The sequence below is a fragment of the Sceloporus occidentalis genome, unplaced genomic scaffold, assembly GCF_023333645.1.
Source record: "Sceloporus occidentalis isolate IW3139 unplaced genomic scaffold, rSceOcc1.0.p SCAF_1, whole genome shotgun sequence".
Taxonomy (NCBI): Eukaryota; Metazoa; Chordata; class Lepidosauria; order Squamata; family Phrynosomatidae; genus Sceloporus; species Sceloporus occidentalis.
In genome coordinates, this window is record NW_028316981.1 from 22,096,517 (window position 1) to 22,119,755 (window position 23,239).

The 23,239-nt window shown below is 45.1% G+C and overlaps 1 protein-coding gene across 2 annotated transcripts in view; it reads left to right on the forward strand.

Annotated features, from left to right (window-relative positions):
* The window catches only part of LOC149321125 (RING finger protein 39-like), a 44,867-nt gene that overhangs the window by 17,247 nt on the left and 4,381 nt on the right, over positions 1-23,239 (forward strand). Inside the window, exon 2 of one of the 2 annotated variants that reach the window (XM_089516271.1) lies at positions 21,660-21,681. In XM_089516271.1, coding sequence (XP_089372397.1) covers positions 21,660-21,681 — 22 coding nt within the window. Of the gene's footprint in view, positions 1-21,655; positions 21,682-23,239 lie in introns of both variants that reach the window. The other variant, XM_089516282.1, reaches the window with a different exon arrangement.

Here is a 23,239-nt window from a genome sequence, read left to right on the forward strand (position 1 = left end):
CAGACCTGCTGTGGAACAGGATTTCAGGTATGTTGCACAGGTGTGTTTTCAGGTGAGAGATGGCTGGCATCCTCAGCTCAGGGACGTAGACAGGATTTTAGGAAGGGGGGGTCCAGACTAAGCACCACCATTATAATGGGGCTTGGGCGCAGCGGCGCAGCAGCACGCACCATTCATTTTTTTAATGGAAGGGGGGGTCTGGACCCCAAGAACCCCCCCCTTGGCTACGTCCCTGCTCAGCTGCTGCCTCTCCTACTGCATTTTGGTGATTTGAAGGTATGTGCACCATGTCAGGTAAGAGATGACAAATCCTGTCAAGATTCAGTAAAAATAAGTGTGGGATCCTGGAAATTAATAATAATAATAATAATAATATATTTATTTATATCCCGCCTCTTCTGCTTTGAGGATCGAGGCGGGTAACAGCAGAGTTTATACAATATAGAACAATAAAAACAACAAGCCCCACAAGACCCCGGCCCAACCCTCCCTCCCAAGTATAAAATTAAACAATAAAACATGGTTAAAAATACATAACAATATGACAAAATTAATAAACAAACCACAAATAGGAAATATAATAAAACCCAGGACTTTACATCTCCCAAAACTTAGCTTCCCCCTTTCCTTTGTGATATTTCTCTTTTTAACTGTTCTATGTATTTATTTTATTTTATTGATAGTGTAATCATTTTTTAATGTTTGTATTTTGTGAGTTTTTAACTTTTTTTTTAAAGAAAAACTATTGCAAGCTGAGAGCCTGTGACTTGCCTAAGGTCACACAGTGGGTTTCATGGCCAAGCAGGGAATCAAACTCTGGTTTCCAGAGTTGCAGTCCAGCACTTAAGACTACTACACCTTGTTTATTCACAGTCATACTCTCTCAGCCTCAAGGGAAGGTAGTGGCAAACCTCTTCTGAATAAATCTTGCCAAGAAAACCCCATCATAGAGTCACCTTAGGGTTGCTATAAGTTGGAAATGATTTGAAGGCACACAACAACAACATTGTAAACTGCCTTGAGTTCCAAACATGGGGAAAACCAGGATTCAGGAGTAGCCTCACTGCAAGGATCTCTCTCCATGTCATCTTAACTGAGAGCAATAAGAACAGTAACATCTTCTCCTGTTTGATTTTTAACACCTTTGCCTGATGAAAACGTCAGTGAAGCTTCGAAAGCTTGCATCATGTATATATTGTACATTTTGATTAGTCCAGTAAAGATATTACTGATGTGGATTTTGGATGATGGTTCATGTGACAGAACAAAGAGCAAAAACCTTGGTCTTTGACATGACAAGCAAGTATATAACTGATGTGGGTCAGGCCTGAAACATTTAGTACTTCAGACTCAAGGAAGCAATAAAAAGACTTCCTCTCAGTTGTTGTATGTGATATCATGGCTAAGCAGTCAGAAACTGAATCCAGTTCAATACCCCTGGATGAAAGAACAATGTCATTTGCTCAGCAATGATCTCATGCATTATTACCTGGTAGTATAAACAAAACCAAGTGTTTCCCGGAACAAGGTCATTTAGTTTTGTTTTTTTTAAGCATCACCCAATATATGATGTTTAACTATCTACACAGCAAAGATATTATTACTTGCGGTTAATTATGTATAATTACAATAGGAGGAAAAACCAGAAGCACTCATGATGGGCAGTTTGGTGATGGCAGATTTCAGACCTTTAGTATCTAAAACAGGAGTGGGCAAAGTGCAGACCACATTACAGATGGATTGACTCAATCAGGGAAGCCACATCCCAAAGTTGGCAAGACCTGAACAGGGCTGTTGAAGACACCAGGGACTCCTGCAGGTCTCTCATTTACAGGACTGCCATAAGTGGAAGTCAACTTGATGGCAATCAATAACAATAAAGCCTCATATCCCCTTCCCCACCAGTTTAACATTCCAAATACTTTGGAGGCACTTTTTGGTATCTAAATATCAAAAGCAAGGTGAGTTTCCAGGTACCTACAGGTTTTGGTTAATTTGGCAGTTCATGTGGCCCCCAGTAGACCTTAGGGAGAAAAAATTGGCCCCAACCAACCATAACTGCAAACCCAACCTTGGGTTGCTCCCACCGCTCTCTATGTGGCACCCCTGGAGTTGCTCTTTCTCATTCCAAATACTCCATTCAGCCTTACATGGAAGCAAAGGAAATGTATCATTTCCTCAGTAGTACTCCTGCTTGCCTATTTCCTTTTGTGATCCTGTCATTCTCCCTGAACACTAGGCAAGAAGGAATCCAGGTATACTATAAAACAGGTAATGGAATGAAGCAGGTGACTGAGTCCATGGATAAAATCCAGTCTGGCCAGGAACTACAAACGTTGGGCAGCAACTTAAGCTTAGAAATCAGCACATGATATTGCATGGTACTCTTGGTGCTGGAATTTCAAGTTATATATGTACGTCAGTATGTAAATATGTATGTATGTCAGTATGTATGTGTATGAAGTTGGTTGTAACATTTGTTTATTGTTCTATTGTAATGTTTTAATCTTTTTATTAATAAAATTATTTTTTTAAAAAAGAAATCTTATATCCATGTTTTAATTGTTTTGGCTTGTATTTGAATGTTGCTACTGTTAACAACCATGCATATCAATCTTTTTTATAAGTACAGGTTTAGTCTCTCTTACCTGGAATTCCAAAATCCAAAATACTCTAAAAATCAAAACCTATTTGATGAGTGGCTGAGGTAGGGGCTCAACAGATTGCCCTGAAAGGGTGGGCTGGAGCCACCCGTTTTTGCTCCTGAGGGAGCCTGCAGCAACCAAACTATGCGGGCTCCCTCCGCACCAAAAAGAACCCACTAAAATCAGGTTCTTTTTGGCACGCATGGCCGCTGCCATCCATGCGTCTTTGGCGTACTGTCACACATCAATGACTTAAGCATGGCACCCCAACGTGCGGAGCTGCCACTGTGCTCTTCAGCTCCGGAGCATGCTGATTCTCTGCACTCCTGAGCTCTAATTTTGGCTCCAGGACTCCACAAAGCGCCCGTTTGTACCAAGCCATAGTTACACTTTTGTTTCCTGATGGTTCAGTGTACATAGGCTTTGTTTCATGAACAAAATTATTAAAAATATTGTTTAAAATTACCTTCAGGCTATGTGTATAAGGTTTATATGAAACATAAAAGAATTTTATGTTTAGAATTGGGCCCTATCTCCACAATATCTCATTATGCACATACTGTATGTACAAATATAGATATTCAAAATAATAATTAAACAACACCTCTGGTCTCAAGCATTTTGGATAAGGTAGACTCAACCTGTATAAAGGTGGGATGTGAGTTTAATTAATAAATATATGGCAATAAACCTTAGAATCAGTGTATTGTTGTGCATTAAAGGCTGGGCTATAATTCTAGGAGATCGGGGTTGGAATCCTCACTTGGCGATGGAAACCCAATGGGTGACCTGGGATAAGTCGCATTCTCTCAGCCTCGGAGGAAGACAAAGACAAAGCCCCTCTGAATAAAGCTTGCCAAGAAAACTCTGTGACACATTTGCCTTAGGACTGCTATAAATTGGAAAGGACTTGAAGGCACATAACAACAATAAATTAATTAGCACTTGCCATTTGCTGCCAATCCAGCTGCTGTTAAAGGCATTGCTACAGGGATCAAGTTCAAAAGTTGACAATTGTAGTTAAAGGAGCTGTATGGAGAATTGTAGTTACCATCCTCCTCCTTGTTTCAACTGGAGATTTCAAGTGAAACATCTATCAGTGGGTAGGCTAGCACTTTGGTCTCTATATACCCAGTTTCCAGGATGTATTGGACTGCCACACATAAAATTGTCAACCAGCATAGGAGTTGGAGTTCTCTAAATCTAGTGGAGCCAAAGTGGGGAAGGCTGACTTAAAGTAGAAGGAAGGAAGAATCACAGCATTTTATCTGACAAGTTGTATCAGGCCATCTTTCTCTTTCTAATTGGGTCACACTCTTTATTATCAGCATAACACCAAGAATTATATGCTGACAAAACCTGGATACATTTCTAATACCAGGAAAAGGAAAGGTACGTACATAATCAAATATGTAGATTTGTTTTAGAGAAGTTTGTTGTTGTGTGCCTTTGTTTCCGATTTATGGCAACCTTGAGATGAACCTATTGCCAGGTTTTCTTGGCAAGATTTATTCAGAGGGGATTTGCCTTTGCCTTCTCCTGAGTCTGACACAGTGTGACCTGCCCAAAGTCACCCAGTGGGTTTCCATGGCAAGCGGGGATTCAAACTTCAGAGTTGTAGTCCGATGCTCAAACCACTACACCAAGCTGGCTTTTTAGAGAAGATGCTCCAGTATAATAAGGTAAGCATCAAGCATGCAGCTGCAACTGGTACACATAGTGAGAAAATAGTTATTATACTCTCTGAAGATGCCAGCCATAGATGTTGGCGAAACGTCAGGAGAAACTTCTCTGGAACATGGCCACATAGCCCAAAAAACCCACAAACAGTTATTATAGTACTTGATTTACCAGGTATATTAGGTATGTGAGGTGGAAGTAGAACACCTAGTCTTACTACAAAGGTGCACACCCAGGCACGTAGCATTAATTAATTCTGGACAGCCATCATGGTGTTGAGAGTCTGCATGGTGTAGTAGTTTGAGCGTTGGAAGATCAGAATTCAAAGCCACACTCAGCCATGGAAACCCACTAAGTATCCTTGGACCAGTCACACGCTCTCAGCTTCTGGGGACAGCAGTGGCAAACCTCTGAATAAACCTGGCCAATAAACCCTATGAGGGAGGGCAGTCACTGTAAATTGGAGTTGTCTTGAAGGCACATAACACCAACATCTCCGCATCCTTGTTCTGTACTCCCTAAGATATGTTTCTTCCAGATTTTTATGCAGTAGCATCTTTTTCTAGTTGTGATATTTTCAGAAAAACTTTCAAGTATCAGACTTATATTAAATATGCAATATAAGTAGCACCTTTGAGGCTAACTGTGTGAAAGTAGTTGTAGCATAAGCTTCTGTGGACTTGTCTATTTCTTTAGATGCATGTCCCTTGATGACCATAGTTAAAATTGAACTTGTAAGTCATCACCACAAGTGTTGCATTTCCATGACTATTCATATAGTCTAATTATAAAGATCCTTCCTGGACACCACTTCACCCTATGCATCTGAGGAAGTAGAACGAGTCTACAAAAGCTTATGCTACAACATCTTTTGCACAGTTAGAGTGTGGTGTCTCTAAATTCTTGGTAAGGTGTGAAATAGTGACTCAACCAAAGTCATCCAGTCAGTAAATGCTGTATACAAATAGGATTTGAACCCAGATCTTCCTAGCTTTTGAGAGTTTATCACATGAGCCCCATTCTCACCCATTCTCTCGCTCTGGTCGCACCACTAAAGGGAACAGGATACATGTAAGTTTGAGAACATTCCATCTTACACCTTTTCTGAATAGTGCAACTGGGCCCTCACACTTTCTTTTGAATTCTATATATAATTCAGCCATGAAGGTTACTGAGTTGCTTTAGTCTACATATTCTCTCTCAGCCTAGCCTACCTCAGAGGTAAAATTATTTTTAAAAATGGGACCATAGCCATTCCCCTAGACGCTCTTAGGGGGAATAAATACGTGTGTGTGTGTGTGTGAACAGTACTGTACCAACTTTATTGTAGCATTTTCTTTCATGTACTGGATCAGGGTGGGAGGTACTGCAGATCTCAAGGACAAATGTCATCCTTTGGAACCCATCCAGGCAACATCCCCCTTGGTGCCACAAAATGTGCCACTAAAATTTAGCACCATGCCAGTGGACAAAATGCTGCATTTCCTTTTATGAACTTGTTGTTTTTACAGCACAACTTTCTGCTAGGAGGCTTCCAGAAAGGCAAGTATGCCTAAAAAGGTGGGTGGCTGGGTGGGAATTGTGTGGTTCTCCAGAAGTTGTTGGACTGCAAATGCTAGCATTCCTTCCCATTAGCTATTCAGGTCAGGCGGGTGTAGCTACTGGGGGGAGGCAAAATTATGCCATTGCTCTCACAAATAAGAATTCTGCCTCTCCCAAAATGTTTCTTCAGCCCCTACATTTCTAACATTGCAGTGACTTTAAACTGGAAATGAGCCTTTAGAAATACTGTTTAGGTATTCAAAGAAAAGAGGCTGGTAAAATAACCTAGGGAATGCAAACACAGCAAATACAGGTTCAGTCTCCCTTAACTGGAATCTGAAATCCAAAATATTCCAAAATACAAAACTGTCTGGCTGACACAGTGACACCTTTGCTTTCTGATGGGTCTGTGTTCACAAACTTTGTTTCATGCACAACATTATTTTAAAATATTATAGCTAAAATTACCTTCAGGCTATGCATGTGAGGTGTAAAGAAAACTTAAATGAATTTTGTGTTTAGACTTGGGTCTCATCTCCAAAATATCTTGTTATGCATATGTAAATACAGTCACCCCTCCGTTTTTGTGGACTTGAACTCCGCAGTCTTGATTATTCATGGAGGGGCAATTATTTGTGGCTCAAATGGCACGCACGCTAATTCAAACCAATGGGCCTTTAATATATGCTAGTTTCCATTTTCACTAAGGGGGGAGCAGAATGGAGGGGCGACTGTACACCAAAATCTGAAAATCTCTGAAATCCAAAACCACCAGGTCCCAAGCGTTTTGAGTAAGGGAGACTCAACCTACACAGTTATCTAAAGAAAAGACGCAGAGAAAGTGATCACAGGAATGCAAACACAGTAACTACAAGCTCTCTAGGTGGGAACTGTTTTCAAGGTTGCACTCTTTACAATGCTAGAAGTTTAGGGGATAAAGGAAAAATTCTGATTTCCTATTGCGGAGGCAATGCTTTCATCCGCCTATATAGCTACACCCCCAGTTAGAGCTACTGGGAAATGGAGTTCCTATGACATCTGAAGGGATGCACACCTAATCCCATTCCTGCCTTGAAGCAAAGGATGTGCTTCCCATGAGCCTGTATCTTAAAGAGGACAACCTTGTTTTTTGTAGCCCTCTCTAAGAACTATAGGTTGAGTCTCCCTTATCCAGAATTCTGGAATATTCCAAATACAAAATTGTCCACATGGGTGGCTGAGACTTTGCTTTCTGATGGTTCAGTGTACACAAACTTTGTTTTATGCACAAAATTATTTTTAAAATATAATGTATAAAATTACCTTGAGACTAGTGTATGAGGTATATACAAAACGTCTCCAAGATGTCTCATTATGTACATGAAAATATTCCAAAATCTGAAAAAAAAACCCAAACTCCCAGCACTTCTGGTCCCAAGCATAAGGGAGAGTCAACAAGATAAAGGAGAGTCAACAACCTGTAGTACTTTTTGCCTGGTTTCAGTAGTGTGGCAATTGGGTAGGGAGCCACATATGACCTATCTCTGGGCCAGATGTGTCCCAAGCAGTGGGGTCAGTAGGGTTGGCATCACGAGGTGCAGTAACTCATGGTGTCACACACATCCCATTGACCTCCTCCCATGGCACACCATACGGAATCCTTAGTAATGTTTTTGTACTAATGTTACTCATAAATCCTAATTCCCATATATCACTGAACGGGTGTGGTAATAGTTGTGACATAAACAACTAGCAAAATTAAAGTGATAACTTTAAATTACAGTATCATACACACAGCTTAAATGTATTTGCATGTACATAATTTCATGTGGTCGAAGTGAAAATTTGGTAAGATGTGATGTTTTTAAGGAAAATTTAATAAGAATATTTTTATAATAGAAATAATATTTCATTAAAAAATTAAAATTTAATTTTTAATTAAAAACATTAATCTCTTTTATTTTTTTAACTGAGCCTCACCACACTCACACCATCTCTGCATCATTTTAAAGGGAAGCAGGTGAACACTGTGGCCCATTTCTGCCAAAAGGGAGATGTTTTGGGGAGCAGTGGTGTCACCACCCTTTGGGTGTCACCTGGTGCCATCCGCACCTCCTGCACTCCCCTAGTGACGCCTCTGGACCCATGAAGTGGGTTCTAATTTGTGAAAGGCTTTCCTATAATAAAAAGTGTTGCAAGCCTCTTCATTGTTTTAGCTGCAATGGCTTAAGGCTCTTTTGAAAAGTGTTCATTTGAGTTTAAGAGGTTTCGTAGAGCAGCCTGAGGTGTTGGAACAAAACCTACGGCTTGGCCTGACACCTCTGCCCCAGACAGTTTACTAAGATGGGGCAGCTTGTAAATTCCTAGAGGCCTGAGCTGGCCAGGCATGGTGAACTGATCATGCACGTGGAATAGCTGGAGCATGTCAGGGAGCAGAGCTGTGAATGTGCAATTTAATTGGGATGGATGAGGCACAGGACGTGTGGAACTCATGGGGAGGCTTTCAGGTCTGCTTCCACCCTCCCTGCAGCTGACAACTTGCAAGGCTACAATTACGTAAGGAAGCCCAACTAGGCAATGGCAGCAGCTTTATGTTGCTCCATGTCTCAGCCAGGACTGAAGCCAGCCCCTCGTAATTCTAAGGATTAGGCAGCACATGGGATCTCAGCTGAGCAAGTGACAGGTTGTAGTCATGCAGGTTTGTGAGTGAAGTCCTCCCTTTCTTTCTGCTGCCCAACATTGCTCTTTAAAATGCTTTAAAGGCAGCTAATATTGTACTTATTCAAGTATGCAGCAACTATTACAAAAAAGATTGCAGTCTGTTTACACACTATGATACATACTATACATACTATACATACTATCATAGGACAGGGCCCTTTTGTAGCAACCAGAGTTCCTTCCTTTAAAAAAAGAACCCGTCTCAAAACTTGGAAATCTTACTTTGGAGACTACGGTTCCCAGAATCACACAAGAATCTTGGCCACTTGCCATGATGGCTTGGGGATTCAGGAAATTAATGTTTCCAGAAATAATTTTACTAGATTCTTGTTGTTCCCCCACGTGCCGACCCACCTTCCGCCACAATTTAGTGAAGAGGGAAGCTTGGGAGATTCAAGTCTAATCTGCACTGCAGAAATAATGCAGTTTGACATCACTTTAACTGCCATGGCTCAATGTTATGGAATTCTAGGGTTTGTAGCTTTGTGAGATATTTAGCCTTCTCTGTTAGAATGCTTTGGTGCTACTACAAATCCCAGAATTCCATAGCATGGAGCCATGGCAGTTAAAGCGATGTCAAAATGCATTATTTCTGCAGTGCAGATTAGACCTTTAGTCTCACGCCTTTGAAAGTTACAGAAGGCTTTTCGTCCTTTACATCTGTCTGTTCAGTGGCTGTCAGAGTGCAGCAATTTTCAAGACTATCATAAGCACCAGACTGGGTGGATAAAAATAATGTCTGTCTGTCTGTCTGTCTGTCTGTGCACACTGTTACAGTGTGTGTGATTAACAAACAGAATTTAATAAATTAGCAAAACATTTTGGTCTCTGTCTTCTTCAGATGCTGAAAACAAAAGTGAGCTGCATCCAAGGTGGCAGTTTAGGACACTCTATTGTCAATATGCTTAAGTGGACAATAGTGTTATGTATTATCCCCTAGGCTGAGACCATAAAGTGTCCTAAATCTGTGGATCCAGCAATTCTTCCTACCATTCAAAGTACTTGAAAGAAACGGCACCTCCATTCCTAATACAGAAAAGTTAAGGTGACCATGATGTTATGAACTAAAATGTCCGAGTGCTGGTTGCTCAAGCTTCCTGGTTAGGATTCCAGACTTGTTAGTCCTGGAACATATACATTAGTCTGTGGTTCTTTTCCCCACATACTGCAGATGTCATCCTGTATATCTGTAGCATTCAATCATGTAAATAAGATTACTGGACTGGCAGGTGATGTTTGCTTAATACAGGAGGCCCAACCAGTCACTGGGCTCCTAAACGTGACTGTCTTCTTAGGATATGCATAGATAATACAACACCTGGAATCACAAGGGTGTAATCTAGGACTTCTGATGGGTGTTTTAAGGGCAGCTTTTACCAGCAGTCCTCAGAAATAAGGTGGATAGAGGAAAACTATAATCGAGACTTGCTGATGGATCTAGCAAGACATTCAGAATTTGCTAACAATGGATAACAATAACAATGGATACACACATACCCTTATACACATACAAAGAGAGAGTTTTTCAAAATGTAAATATTAAGTTTATCTTAATAATAGGTACAGTACATTAAATGATAATAATATGTAATCTGGATAGCAGTGATTTCCCTTAAATCCCAAGAACAAACAACTTCTTTGGCATATACACAGGCCCTTGGTATCCGCTGGGGTTTGGTTCCAGGACCCCCTGTGGATCCCAAAATCCCTGGATGCTGAAGTCTTATTAAATGCAGTGGCATAGTAAAATGGTGACCCTTATATAAAATGGCAAAATCAAGGTTTGTTTTTTGGAATATATATATATATATATATGAATTTTTTAAAGCTGTGGATGCTTGACACTGTGGATAAAGAATCCATAGATATGGAGGGCTGACTGTACATCCTTGGAGGACATGCTATGAGAGAATGAAACTCAGCACCAGCTTCTCCCAACTTTTAGTCCAAATGTGTTAGACTTACTGCCATATATGGCAGGGAAACGTGGGACTTGTAGTCTAGCACAACTGGAGAGCACTGTTTTGGGAAAGCCACAGTGTAGAGTGAGGTGAAAATAGCCTTCAAGAATATGTCATAATGGCCAGCTTTGGGAAAGATGTGTGGGCATTTGAACAATGATCCTTGGCCTAAGAAAAATGAGTTACAGTATTAAAAACACGGCTGTATTTCCCACCTGTGAAATCTTGCAGGATGTCTGTTTACTCCAGTACCTTGGCTGAACCTGACTAGCTTGTAGTACTAACAGCTCTGCCCTTGTTGGGAAGAAGAAGGAATTGCTGGGATAATTGGGGAGCTGTAATAACATGTCTTGATAAGTATCTTGCGTAGATAGAAGCACTGATTTTTGAAGCAGCAGACTGAGGGATTTACTGTTTCCACCTTTGCAAGTCTAGTCCTCCAGTACTGTCATTTCTCAGCTTTGTTACCCATGCTGGTTTATATAAATTTTGGAATCAATGATAACCCTTGGATGACCCCTGGCCAGACTCCAAGCCTGTCCTCCATTACTGGCAAAGCGAGAGGACATGTGCACCTCCCCTGAGGGGAGAAGCCCCATTTACATCTCAGTAGGTCTGGGAAGTCGCATGAAGGGATTATCTTGAGTCAGGAAGAGTAAATGTTTGCCTTGCCTGAAGCTATCACCCCCTCCTCAAGTCTGTTGTCCGAACAACTTAAGTCAGTGATATTATCAGATCCAGACATCCAGGTGAAAGAAAGCAATTAAACGCCTTTGTTTCAATCACCAAAACTCTCTGCCCTCAGGCGAGATTTCGCCCTTAAAAGGTCCCAACTTTGGCTGCTCAGTGCGCCATTTGCAAGGTCTACTTACTCCACGTCAGTCAGACCTCTGTTCTGGTAGCCGGCATCTCTGCTCAAACCCAGGTTGCGGAGCAGACTGTCTCACTGTCCACCACCACTCCATTCGCTCCCCGGAGGGAATCTACATTCTGGTAAGCATCACCCTTAGTAACGCCTGAAATCTGTTCCTATTTTCCAACCCTGATTTTCCTGAGTCCTGAGTGTTTGTGTGAGTGTATGCGCAACGCATGTGTTTTTCCCCTATTTCAATAAATTAGACATCTAGTTATTAATATCCGTCTCAGCTTTATTTATTGGGATCCCCTGGTCTTCTCCGTATACACATCGGGAGACGATCTTGGTGGGCTCTTGTAGCCAGCCCCCTCTTGCAATATTTGGACTAAAAACAACATAATAAAATTCCCCTACGGACCCTTGGCTACAATTTGGTGGAGAAAGCTTGGGCATAGAACTCTCCCCCGAAATCTAGACTTTCCAAACTGATCACTTGGGCTGTCTAGATCTCGGAACGTAGAGAGAACAGGGATTCCAAAAAGGCCGCTGCAGACAGGAATAAATAGGGAGGTGTGTGTGTGTGTTCTTGTGCGCGTGGCCATAAGGGCAAAGGGCTATCTTGGGTTGGCTAATCCCGTTTCATCTCTTTGGTTAGGTGTCCTGCTCATTGGCTCCGGTACGCCGTCCAGTGGTGGGCCCTAATCACCCTTGGGCGTGTTTGTCGGAGTAGGCAGCCCGACGCCCTATTTTTATTTTCACTATCGTGGGTGGGAAAGCAGAGGAAGAGGTCCTCCCCATTCCCCGATCTTCAAACCCCCATATACTTTAGGTTCACCCCAGCAATTTTTAAGCGCCCTTGAACGGGTCAGGTAGGCAAAGGCAGGAAGACGTCCCTGACCGGAAGCCAAAGCCCGGGCACAAGGGTGGGAGAAGGCAGCTCTAGAGTAGGAGTGCCATCGGTGGACGCCAAGTGGGCGATTTCACCGGGAAATAAAGCTCAGGCAGAAGTCTAGCTGGGGGCCAAGGTTTGAGTGTTGTGAGCCGGGCCACACTGAGTGGGACTGCAACACCCAAACCCCCCAGTGAAAGGGAGGCAGGGCCAAACTGACTTCTGGCCGGGTCTAAGCGAAGGAGTACCCCTAAGCCGCTACCTGCAGGAGCGCCGGGCCCTTGCGCGAACTGGGGAGGCGAGTGTCCAACCCTGACCCCGAGTAGGTTATCGGAAAAGCCGAGTGGCAATTCCGGGAGCTAAGGGATTCCCTGGAGGCCTTGAGTAAGGTTCAGTCCACAATCCACCTTAGCAAAATGCAGGTAGGCGTTGAGGAATTTGTGAAGGCGGCAGAGCCTCAAGACCGCCTGAAGAAATGGATCTTAGGAAAGGGACCTAATCCCTGGAAGGCTAGAAGCCTCCTTACCGACGATCCATTTGAGACGCTGCTCATGGTGTACAATGCCCAGACAGCGAGGAAAGGTTTAAAAAGGGTGTCCAAATCAGAAAAGGACAGATGGGCATCGTGGGGGATTTGGATGTTAGCCCACGAAGCCACCGAAGCCTACAAAAGGCTTGCGGAGGGAGAAAAAGCATCGGCCGCCTTGGTAAAGAAGAAGGAAGCCGAAGCCTCGCTTGCTATCATAGCGAGGGAAGAAGCAGTCCGCCAGGCCGAGATGGCCCAGGCAGAGATTGAACTGCTGAAAGAATACAATCGGGATTTAGAAGGGAGGCTCAAGCAAGCTAAGCAGGCAGCTGATTATGTATTGGCCCATAAGTCTTTGGGGGAGACTAAAACTGATCACACTAAATGTGAACAGCACATCCAAAAGTTAGAGGCTGCCTTGGAACTCCGGCACTCAGTAATATCTACGGTGAGCCCCCAGTATCTAAGATCCGTGCCGTGGTACTCGGAAGAATCGCACCAAATGCCCCCCGAGGCCAGAACACCACCCCCATTCAATCCCCAGTGGGACGATAGCAGACGAGAGGATATGGTAACTTCTAGTCCTCCCGATCCCATGCCCATGCAACCCGTTAAAACCCGCAGCATGGTGGAAACCAAAGAGACAAATGATGATGGGACAGTAACAAAAACAGTAGTTGAGACTGTCTCATGGTCCCTCACGGAAGTCAAGGCCATAGCGGACCACCTAGGAAAACTCAATGCCCAGACTGGGGTCCAATGGATGACCAGCGCGTTCATCTCCTACCCCAAAGCCAAAGGACAGGATCTTACCCAAGTTGCTAGGATGTGCTTGGATCCCACCTATTCAGGAACCTTCGAGACCGCCGCCCTAACCTTTGATCTGGCAAATATAGAGATTAGCGAGTGGATGACTAAAGTGGCTAGGATCCTGTGGCCGGGGACCCGGCTGCGCACTAAATATCAGCTCGAAAAACAAGCAGCTGATGAAGCGCCGGACGCCTATGTGGCCCGAAAGAAAATGTTGGCCATCCTGGCAGGAGAGGTAAACCTCAATGCCGAAGGACAGCCTAACCTTAACAACCACGACTTCATAGCCGAAGTCTATGAAGGTCTCCATGCGACTACCAAAAATTTCCTGGGAACCTCAGCCATGAATTTACACACTCTCACATGGGCCCAATTTTCTGAAAGCATTAACTCTGCAACATTGGCCTACTGGAGTGCACGGGAGGACAAGGAGTTAGATCCAGAGCCCCCAAGACATCCCAGGGCAGGAAAAAGAGGAGGCCGAGAGGGGGAACCGATCCATGCGGTTACGTATCGCAACAATGGCCCCCACTCCCAGCCGCCTCCGAGAGACCAGAGAGGAGAAGGAAAGGAAAATGGAGGCCCCCCAGATCAGTACCGAAAAGAATACAGAGGGCCTCCGAACTATAGGAATTATAATAAGGGGCATCAGAATGGGCCACACCGGGAGGAAGATACCATGGCCAAAGTTAGGTCCACCCTATGGAGGAATCTCCTCCAGATGGGGATACCAAAAGACGAGATTGACCACAAATCCACTCCCGAACTGCTTCAGGTTCTGCTGCAAAGAGCCGTGGGGCCCACCCCACCGACTGCCCCCAAGAGAGAGGCCTCAGATTAGGACAGCCCGGGATCCCCTCTAACACCACAGACCTCGGCAGGGTCTCGGATCCCAAGGGCACAACCCCTGCCTGTGAAGCCAAAGCGCACCGGGCCCATTAAACCTACCCAATATACAGCCCCGGTAGCAACAGTGCGGGAGGGTCTCCCTACTACAATCCCCAAGGCTGATCCTTCTAAGCCACCCCCATGTCCCCAAATAGTCGCTAAACTTATCCCAGATCTATGGGGTCGCCCACAAGTAGATGCCAAAATAGGATCAGACCCTCCAACCCCCGCCCGGCTCCTGGTAGACTCCGGAGCCGCGGTTAACACGATGCATCCGGAGTTGGTCCAAACTGGGATAAAAACCCCAGAGCACATGGAATTATTGGGCTATGGAAAGGGCCGACAGCACACTACAATCTGGAAAGACATCCCTTTGCAGATTGGGCCCATCCTAGACCACATCAAGGCCTGTGAAAACCAAAAAGAGGACGACGGAATTCTAGGGATAGGCTACCTCAGACGCCACCGGCTAACCATTGATCTAGCCAATGGCTTCCTCTGGCAGCTAGAGGATGGACCCCTCCAAATTTCCGCCATACACCGATGTGCAGCTCTAAAAACCCCAATGCCCCTTTTTCCCATTGCTACAGACCCATGGGTACAAGCATTCCCTGAGGTTTGGATCACAGATAAAATGGAGTGCGGCACCGTTAAAGGAGCCTGTGTGCTCATTGAGGGAAAGGATCCCCCACCACAAAAACAGTACCGGTACCCCAGAGAGGCAGAAGAAGGTATTGCCAAGACCATAGAAGGGCTGCTCAAATGGGACGTAATTTTGCCTATGCAGTCCATATGCAACGCACCCCTATGGCCCGTGCTGAAAGCCGATGGCGTCACATGGAGGATGACTGTAGATTTTAGGGCCCTAAACGCAGTCACCCCTCCCGTTGCCCCGGTAGTGGCAAAATACAATGAGATCCTGGCCGCCATTGCCACTGGAGCCAGATTCTACAGCGTGATTGATTTGGCCAATGCATTTCACTCCATCCCTCTCCATGAAAGCTGTTATTATAAATTCGCATTCGAGTTCAGAGGAGAGCAAATGTGTTTTAAAAGGTGCCCCCAAGGCTTCCACTCGAGCCCTAGTATCTGCCACTCACATGTAGTTAAGATGTGGACTAGATTACGCCCCGAATCACGTCGCCACGTCTTGTCCTATGTGGACGACATTCTGGTCCACTCCAGTACCTCAGAAAAAACTGCCGAAGTAACCAGGGAGGTGCTAGATCTCATTAGGGAAACTGGGTTCAAGGCTAACCGAGAGAAGGCCCAGTTAGTTCAGACCCAAGTAAAATACCTTGGTCTAAATCTGCAAACGGATTGCAGGACCCCTGATTCACAGAGAGTTGAGACCATTGGAAAACTCCCTGCTCCCACCGATGTGTCCTCATTGCGGGCCCTACTGGGCACCTTCAACTTTTCAAGGGAATTCATTGAGGCATTCGCCCCTAAAGCCAAGCCGCTGTATGCTCTCCTAAAGAAAGGAGCCGCTTGGGAATGGGGGCCCACACAGGAAAAAGTGTTTGCCACCTTAAAACAGGACCTGGCCAAAGCCCCGGCCCTGGTACATCCAGATGTGAGCCAGCCCTTCTACATCCAGCTAGCAGTTTCGGATGGCCACATAGGAGCTATACTCTCTCAGCTCCGGAACGGCACCCAAAGAGCTGTAGCCTATGCTTCCCGCAACCTCTCCCCCACCGAAGTCAGATTTGGGCCGTGTGAGAAAACTTGCTTGGCCCTAGTGTGGGCCCTGACCAAATGGGAATTTATCATAGGAGGCGCCAGAGTGATAGTGCAGACACCTCATACCCCACTGAAATACATCTTGTCGGGAAAAATCCAGGACGGCCAGGTGCACAATGCCAGAATTGCAAAGTGGACTTTAGAGTTGGTAAAACGGGGAGTGAGCTACCAGCGACAAGCGAGCGAGCCTCCGGCCCCCTATGGGCTCATTGTCACTGGATCTGCCCACGAATGTCCACTGCCACCCATCGCTGACCACACATGGCCAGTCACCCCTGGGGAACCCTTATCCACAGCCCTAGAGAAAGGGTTCCACTGCTGGTTTTGTGATGGATCCTCATACTGCCTAGAGGGCACCCGCTACACGGGATATGGGGCCATCAGAGTCAATGACTCCCACATACTGCAAGGCACCGTCCGCCCCCATTCCAGCCAAGCAGCTGAAGTAACTGCGCTGCTGGCAATCTTGGCTTTTGAGCCCCATGACACCCCCATAGCCATTTACACAGACTCCCAGTGGTCTGTGAGCGCCGCCACAGATTGGCTTCCAATATGGATAAATAGGGAATGGAAGACCAATGACGACAAACCTGTAGCTCACACAGAGATCTGGAAACAGGTAGCAGACCTAATCCTAGACCGCACAGCGGACACCCAAGTTTCCTTCATAAAGGGACATCAGAAGGGGACACAAGAGGTGGCCAAATGGAATAACCAAGCCGACTCCTTAGCCAAGGAGGCAGCCCGGCTGCCAGAGACGGCTACCCCACTTCACCCAATCAACGTTAAACCAAAAAATCCGCTAATGCCCCCTACCCTTGACCTGGCCGAACTACAGAAGGGAGACCGAGAGATAAGGGAACTGAGCTGTATAGGCAGGGACCCCACGGGCCGGTACAAGATAGAGGAGAAAGAAAGAGTGTGGTGGGCAGTAGATAGTGAAGGAACCTACCATTGGATTGTGCCCCTAGACATCAGAGGGGATCTCATACAGTTCATACATGAGATCGGGCACAGAGGCAAACAAGGCACCTACGAACGTGTAAGGGAGGCAGGATGGTGGCCTAAAATGAGAGAGGAGGTAGACCAATGGGTGGATAACTGCCTGTCCTGCGCCATGGTTAACGCGGACCCTAGCGGTCCCAAGACCACTATGAGGCACCAGCGCATTAATGGCCCTTGGACCCGGCTCCAAATAGACTTTATTGGCCCTCTGCCCACTACCGCCAGGCACAACAAATACTGCCTCACCATAATTGACCCCTTCAGTAAATGGGTAGAAGCTTTCCCCACTAAGGATAACACCGCGGCAACCACAGCCAAAATCCTTTTCACCCAAGTCTTATCACGATTTGGGATGGTGCGCGAACTGGACCACTGCCGCGGCTCCACCAAGGATGCCGATCTAAGACGGCATGTCAGGCCTCCCTTCACGGGAAGCCCAGACAAGGGGAACCCAACTGCTCTCAAGGCCCGGGACCTAACCAGTCCCCGCTATCTTTTTAGTCATGGTGACACCGCCCCTCTTTCTAAACCCTGCCACCCAGACTGTTCCTCCGTTCTTGGGCTACCCAGGACTGGGTCTCTCAAAGCCGACAGATGGCTAATTAAGCTATAAAAGACACTGATAGCCCAAAGTTAAGACCTAATTTGCATATTTTCCCAGCATGCTAAACCCCTCTTTCTCATGGCCCCGTCAGCTTCATTGCCCAAACTTGGGCCAGCCAATCATCGCTCCCTTTTTCGCCCATGTGACCCAAATTAACCAATCCACTACTCAACCCGTCCCTGCATGATTCCCAGCCCTTCTGTCATGGGGAAGGTAAGCCCCCTACGCGTTTCAGGACCAGACCCCACAACTGCTGTCCCACCGATGCCATGGCACAAGGTGTGCCACACCGCCCTCCAGCCTCGGATGTCCCCTTCCCGGACGAGGACTCCCACACCAGCAGCCCCGCGCGGTGTCCTCCAGAGGCGCGCCCGAGACCCGGCCGGTGCTCTCACTCTTCATTCCCGATCCGGACGGCCCTCCACATTGCTGCCGGCCCCCGATGACAGCTCTCACTTGCTCGCCGCCGCCCGCTCCTTGATACGGTCTATCCAAAAGAACTTGGGCGAGACAGCCAGAGGTCCTGTCAAAGGGACCATCTGCCACTGGACTTAAACCGCCATTTCATGGACAGTAGCCCACTTCACCATGACCAATGCCCGCATACAGGATCTATGGCTCATCCTTTTGCCATATGGACATTGGCTGCAAAGAAATTGTTTCTTGCAGGACAACTATGCCTCATGCCCGCATTCTCATACCCATACTAAGCCATCTGGCTCCCACTGAATAAAACCTAACATGGACGTTGTCTTTCCATATACAAACCGCCAACCATAGAGACTTATGTCACACTCACAGCTTTGTGACTACAAATATTTCATGTGCATATTGATTGTTTATTGCTTTGCTTGCTGCCCATTGAAGGCATTTTCTTGTTGCTTATGTTTCCCCATTTGCTATTGACTTTATATGCTTATGTATGTGTGTGTGTGAGCTCCGAAAAGTCCCTATCCCTTGAGACAGGCCTTACAACTGAGATGCTTCCCCTAATAGGACGCCCTCCCCAACATTCACACCCCAAAATTTATATGGCAAAGAGTAATTCGGAAAATACCCATCCACTCGCCTGAGTGTCTGTGAAATTTCCGAGGGGGGGGGAGAATGTTACCCATGCTGGTTTATATAAATTTTGGAATCAATGATAACCCTTGGATGACCCCTGGCCAGACTCCAAGCCTGTCCTCCATTACTGGCAAAGCGAGAGGACATGTGCACCTCCCCTGAGGGGAGAAGCCCCATTTACATCTCAGTAGGTCTGGGAAGTCGCATGAAGGGATTATCTTGAGTCAGGAAGAGTAAATGTTTGCCTTGCCTGAAGCTATCACCCCCTCCTCAAGTCTGTTGTCCGAACAACTTAAGTCAGTGATATTATCAGATCCAGACATCCAGGTGAAAGAAAGCAATTAAACGCCTTTGTTTCAATCACCAAAACTCTCTGCCCTCAGGCGAGATTTCGCCCTTAAAAGGTCCCAACTTTGGCTGCTCAGTGCGCCATTTGCAAGGTCTACTTACTCCACGTCAGTCAGACCTCTGTTCTGGTAGCCGGCATCTCTGCTCAAACCCAGGTTGCGGAGCAGACTGTCTCACTGTCCACCACCACTCCATTCGCTCCCCGGAGGGAATCTACATTCTGGTAAGCATCACCCTTAGTAACGCCTGAAATCTGTTCCTATTTTCCAACCCTGATTTTCCTGAGTCCTGAGTGTTTGTGTGAGTGTATGCGCAACGCATGTGTTTTTCCCCTATTTCAATAAATTAGACATCTAGTTATTAATATCCGTCTCAGCTTTATTTATTGGGATCCCCTGGTCTTCTCCGTATACACATCGGGAGACGATCTTGGTGGGCTCTTGTAGCCAGCCCCCTCTTGCAATATTTGGACTAAAAACAACATAATAAAATTCCCCTACGGACCCTTGGCTACAGCTTTGCCAGTAAGCCTCCCGGTCAAGATTATGTGGCTGTAAGGGATGATTCTTACATTACTTACTCTATGGCCTTCCAGATTTTCAAGACAATGCTGCTCATAATCCCTTACCACTGGCCATGTTGGCTGCCGGTTTGGGAAGCTGGAAAAATCTGGAGAGCCAAGAGGAAAACTTAGAAGATTTGCTTTTTTGGAGAGCTCCCAGCATCCACCAGTCAGCCTGACTAAGTGCCTTATTGGCCGGGGGGATTCTAAGAGTTGTAGTCCCCCAAAGTAACTTTTCCTGGCTCTGGAAAGGTTCTGCATTGCTGTATTAAATGCACTCTGACCCTTCTTAGCGAACACTCTTGTAAGAATGTAAGTGCTGGATTGGATTCATCTTGTTCAGTCTTCTTCTTTCTATGGTCATCTCATCAACCAAATGCCACCAGGAAGTCACTATGAAAGTAAAAGCTCTCCCATAGTGCTTTATGTATCCAGCAATACAGAAGTCCCTGAGAATTTGGATATTGCATGTAGCCACTTGACCGTTGCCACTCAATCAAGTCAACAGACTCTCTCTTTTTTTAATGATTATGATCACTAAAGGGGCATGAACTTTGTATGTTAGTGGGTTCCACGGGTTAATAACTATGTTTGCGCAAAGCAATATTTTTAGATTTTCTGTGCTGAATCAGCTGCAAATCAGTGTGAATCTGAACCATCATTTTTTTTTAGTTTTCTTCTCACCTTTAATGTCATGAGAAACATCCATGTTAGCTGTCCAAAACCAAAGCTGAACTCTCACCTCTCAAAGCACACATACATTCCAACTTTGGATAGGCATCTGTGAGCGTACTGTCTTGTGACATAGGCTGCATCTACACTGCAGAATTAATGCAGCTTGACAGCACTTTAACTGTCATGGTTCAATATGAGGAAATTCTGAGATTTGTAGTTTTGTGAGCTATTTAGCCTTCTTTGTCAGAGAGCTCTGGTGCCATAACACATTAGAAATCCTAGGATTCCATAGGTTGGAGCCATGGCAGTTAATGCGGTGTCAAACTGCATTAGTTCTGCAGTGTGGCAGCAGCCTAAGAAAAAGCAAGGCATTGACTGGTTGGACTTCTGTTTATGATATATTCATGTGAAAGTTGCACTATGCATAACAGAGCAAATTATTCATCATAGCATAACAGATGTATTCAGCTGTCAGTTGTGGAAGCAAGAGTTGCATATACAGCAACACTGCATATTAAGCATTGCAGTTGTGCACTGTACACTGTGCGTTGTGTTTGTGCATTGAACAGTGTGCAATGCAGTTGTGCATATCACAACATCAGCCAGTCATTCACATGTTTTGCCCAATGGTGCTCTTCTGCCTGGAGGCCACTGTAGTACTGGCATAGCATCTCTTCACAGGCAGATATTTATGCTAAGTAGAGAGAAGGTTGAATTGCAGCTATGGTTTCGGAACTTGAGAAAGTTGTTTTATTTGGACTGTGACTCACAGAAGTGGACATGCTGGACTATTCTGGGAGCTAAGGTTCCCCAGCTCAGGCTTTGCGTTTAAGTGTGGCAATGCGCTTTGACATTTGCCAGACATTTAAAGCAGGTTAAACTAGCCATGGAGAGTCAGTGTGGCACAATGGAGCAGGGTTTGAATTCATCTGTCTCTTAAGTCCGAAAGGACCTGAAGCCAAATAACAACAACAAAAGCAACCTAACCATGATGAATGCTTTTCAAGTGTAGCCAGACCTTTTCTCTCTCAGTTCCTCTGTCAATACAATACAATACAATAAAAATAATGCTCTTGATCCCTTGATTTAATTATATTTTCTCTCTCTCTCTCTCTCTCTCTCCCCCCTCCCCTTTCTCCCTCCCCCTTTTCTCCAGGAAGGCATCAGAGAAGTCTGCAGATGGTAAGTTTACCTATGTTCTTCCTTCAGAATACTTTAAAACTGAAGCTACCAACAGAAATTGAATTTAGGACCTCATATATGCAAAGAGGGCAGGTGCCCTACCATGGATAGATGGTCTCAGAAGGACAATAATTGTGAGCTTACACATGTGAAATTTGCAAATAATTGTTAATAAGTACTTCACTACTCCTAATTAGTAAAAAAAAATGAGGTAATTTTTTTTCCAATCATCAAAATCATTGTAATAATTAATTCATTTGGGGGATGATTGGGCCACATCTGGCCATTTTTTAGTCAACTGATTTTTTAATGTTTCACAACTCACTGTTTTATTGACAGTTAACATAACGAATAAATTCAGTTAACACTTTTGCATCAACGTCAATTAATTTATTTCAGAAATCACAGTCCAATGCTAATGTTTTACCTTCAACCCCTAACATTTTCAACAAAGCTATCCAACATCGTGCTGCACCTCCCAGCGTTCCTCAGCATAGGCTATGCTGGGAGTTGGAGTCCAGCCACATCTGGAGTGGCTACAAGTTGTATACACTGGCAAAGTTTTTGATTTTGCATTCCTGAAAGCAGTGAGATATAAATGCAATCCCATTGTTGATTACTTAGAAGTAAGCTTCACTAAACTCAGTGCTGTTTACTTTTGAGTAGATATGCATAAGCTTCTGCAGTTAAAAGAGGAAACAAAGGCTTGAATTCTGTTGTTGTTAATCCTGGCTAGAGCTTATCCTTCAGTATTTCACAGCTAAAATCTTGGACACTTGTGCCCAAGCATTATCAGAGCACAGTCAAGATGGCAAAAGTTATGAATAAAAACACACCAGCTAGGAATATTTGCAGAAGTTTGCTTGTACCTGAGCTAGCATAGTGTAGTGGTTTGATGCAATTTTGAAGATCAGGGTTCAGTTCCCTGCTTGGCCATGAAAATCCACTGGGTGACCTTAGGTAACTCACACACTCTCAGCGCAGAAAATCCATTGATAGGTATGCCTTAGAGCAGTGGTGGTGAACCTATGGCACGCGTGCCAGAGATGGCACTCAGAACATGTGCCGTCGCCCCAGCACAGAGTTTGCCAGAGTTCATTATTAGAAAGCCAGAGGGACATGGCACTTTGTGATAAATAAGTAGGTTTGGGGTTGCAGTTTAGACACTCAGTCTCTAAAAGGTTCGCCATCACTGCCTTAGAGTCTCCATAAATCAGAAACAGTTTGAAGGCATTCAATGATAACACAACCAGGAAGACAAGATTCCGCCCCAACTGCTCTTTTCTCCCTCCTGCTGAGTGCAAACTACTTTTGGACTTTGAACTCAGCTTGCAGCAACTGAGGGCAAAGGGGGAAAGTGGATATGGTATCTGGCTTTACTTCGCAAACGAAGATTCAGGAAGGACTCATCCCGCGCTTTCTACAAGCGCGTTGATGACTAAAAAGCTTTGTCTTTGTTTGAACGCATCAGAAGATGCCCATTGACCACAGCTAGCCAACCAGGTAAATGGAGATGAGCTTTCTTTAGGCCACCTTTTCTAGGCCGCTCTCCATATGG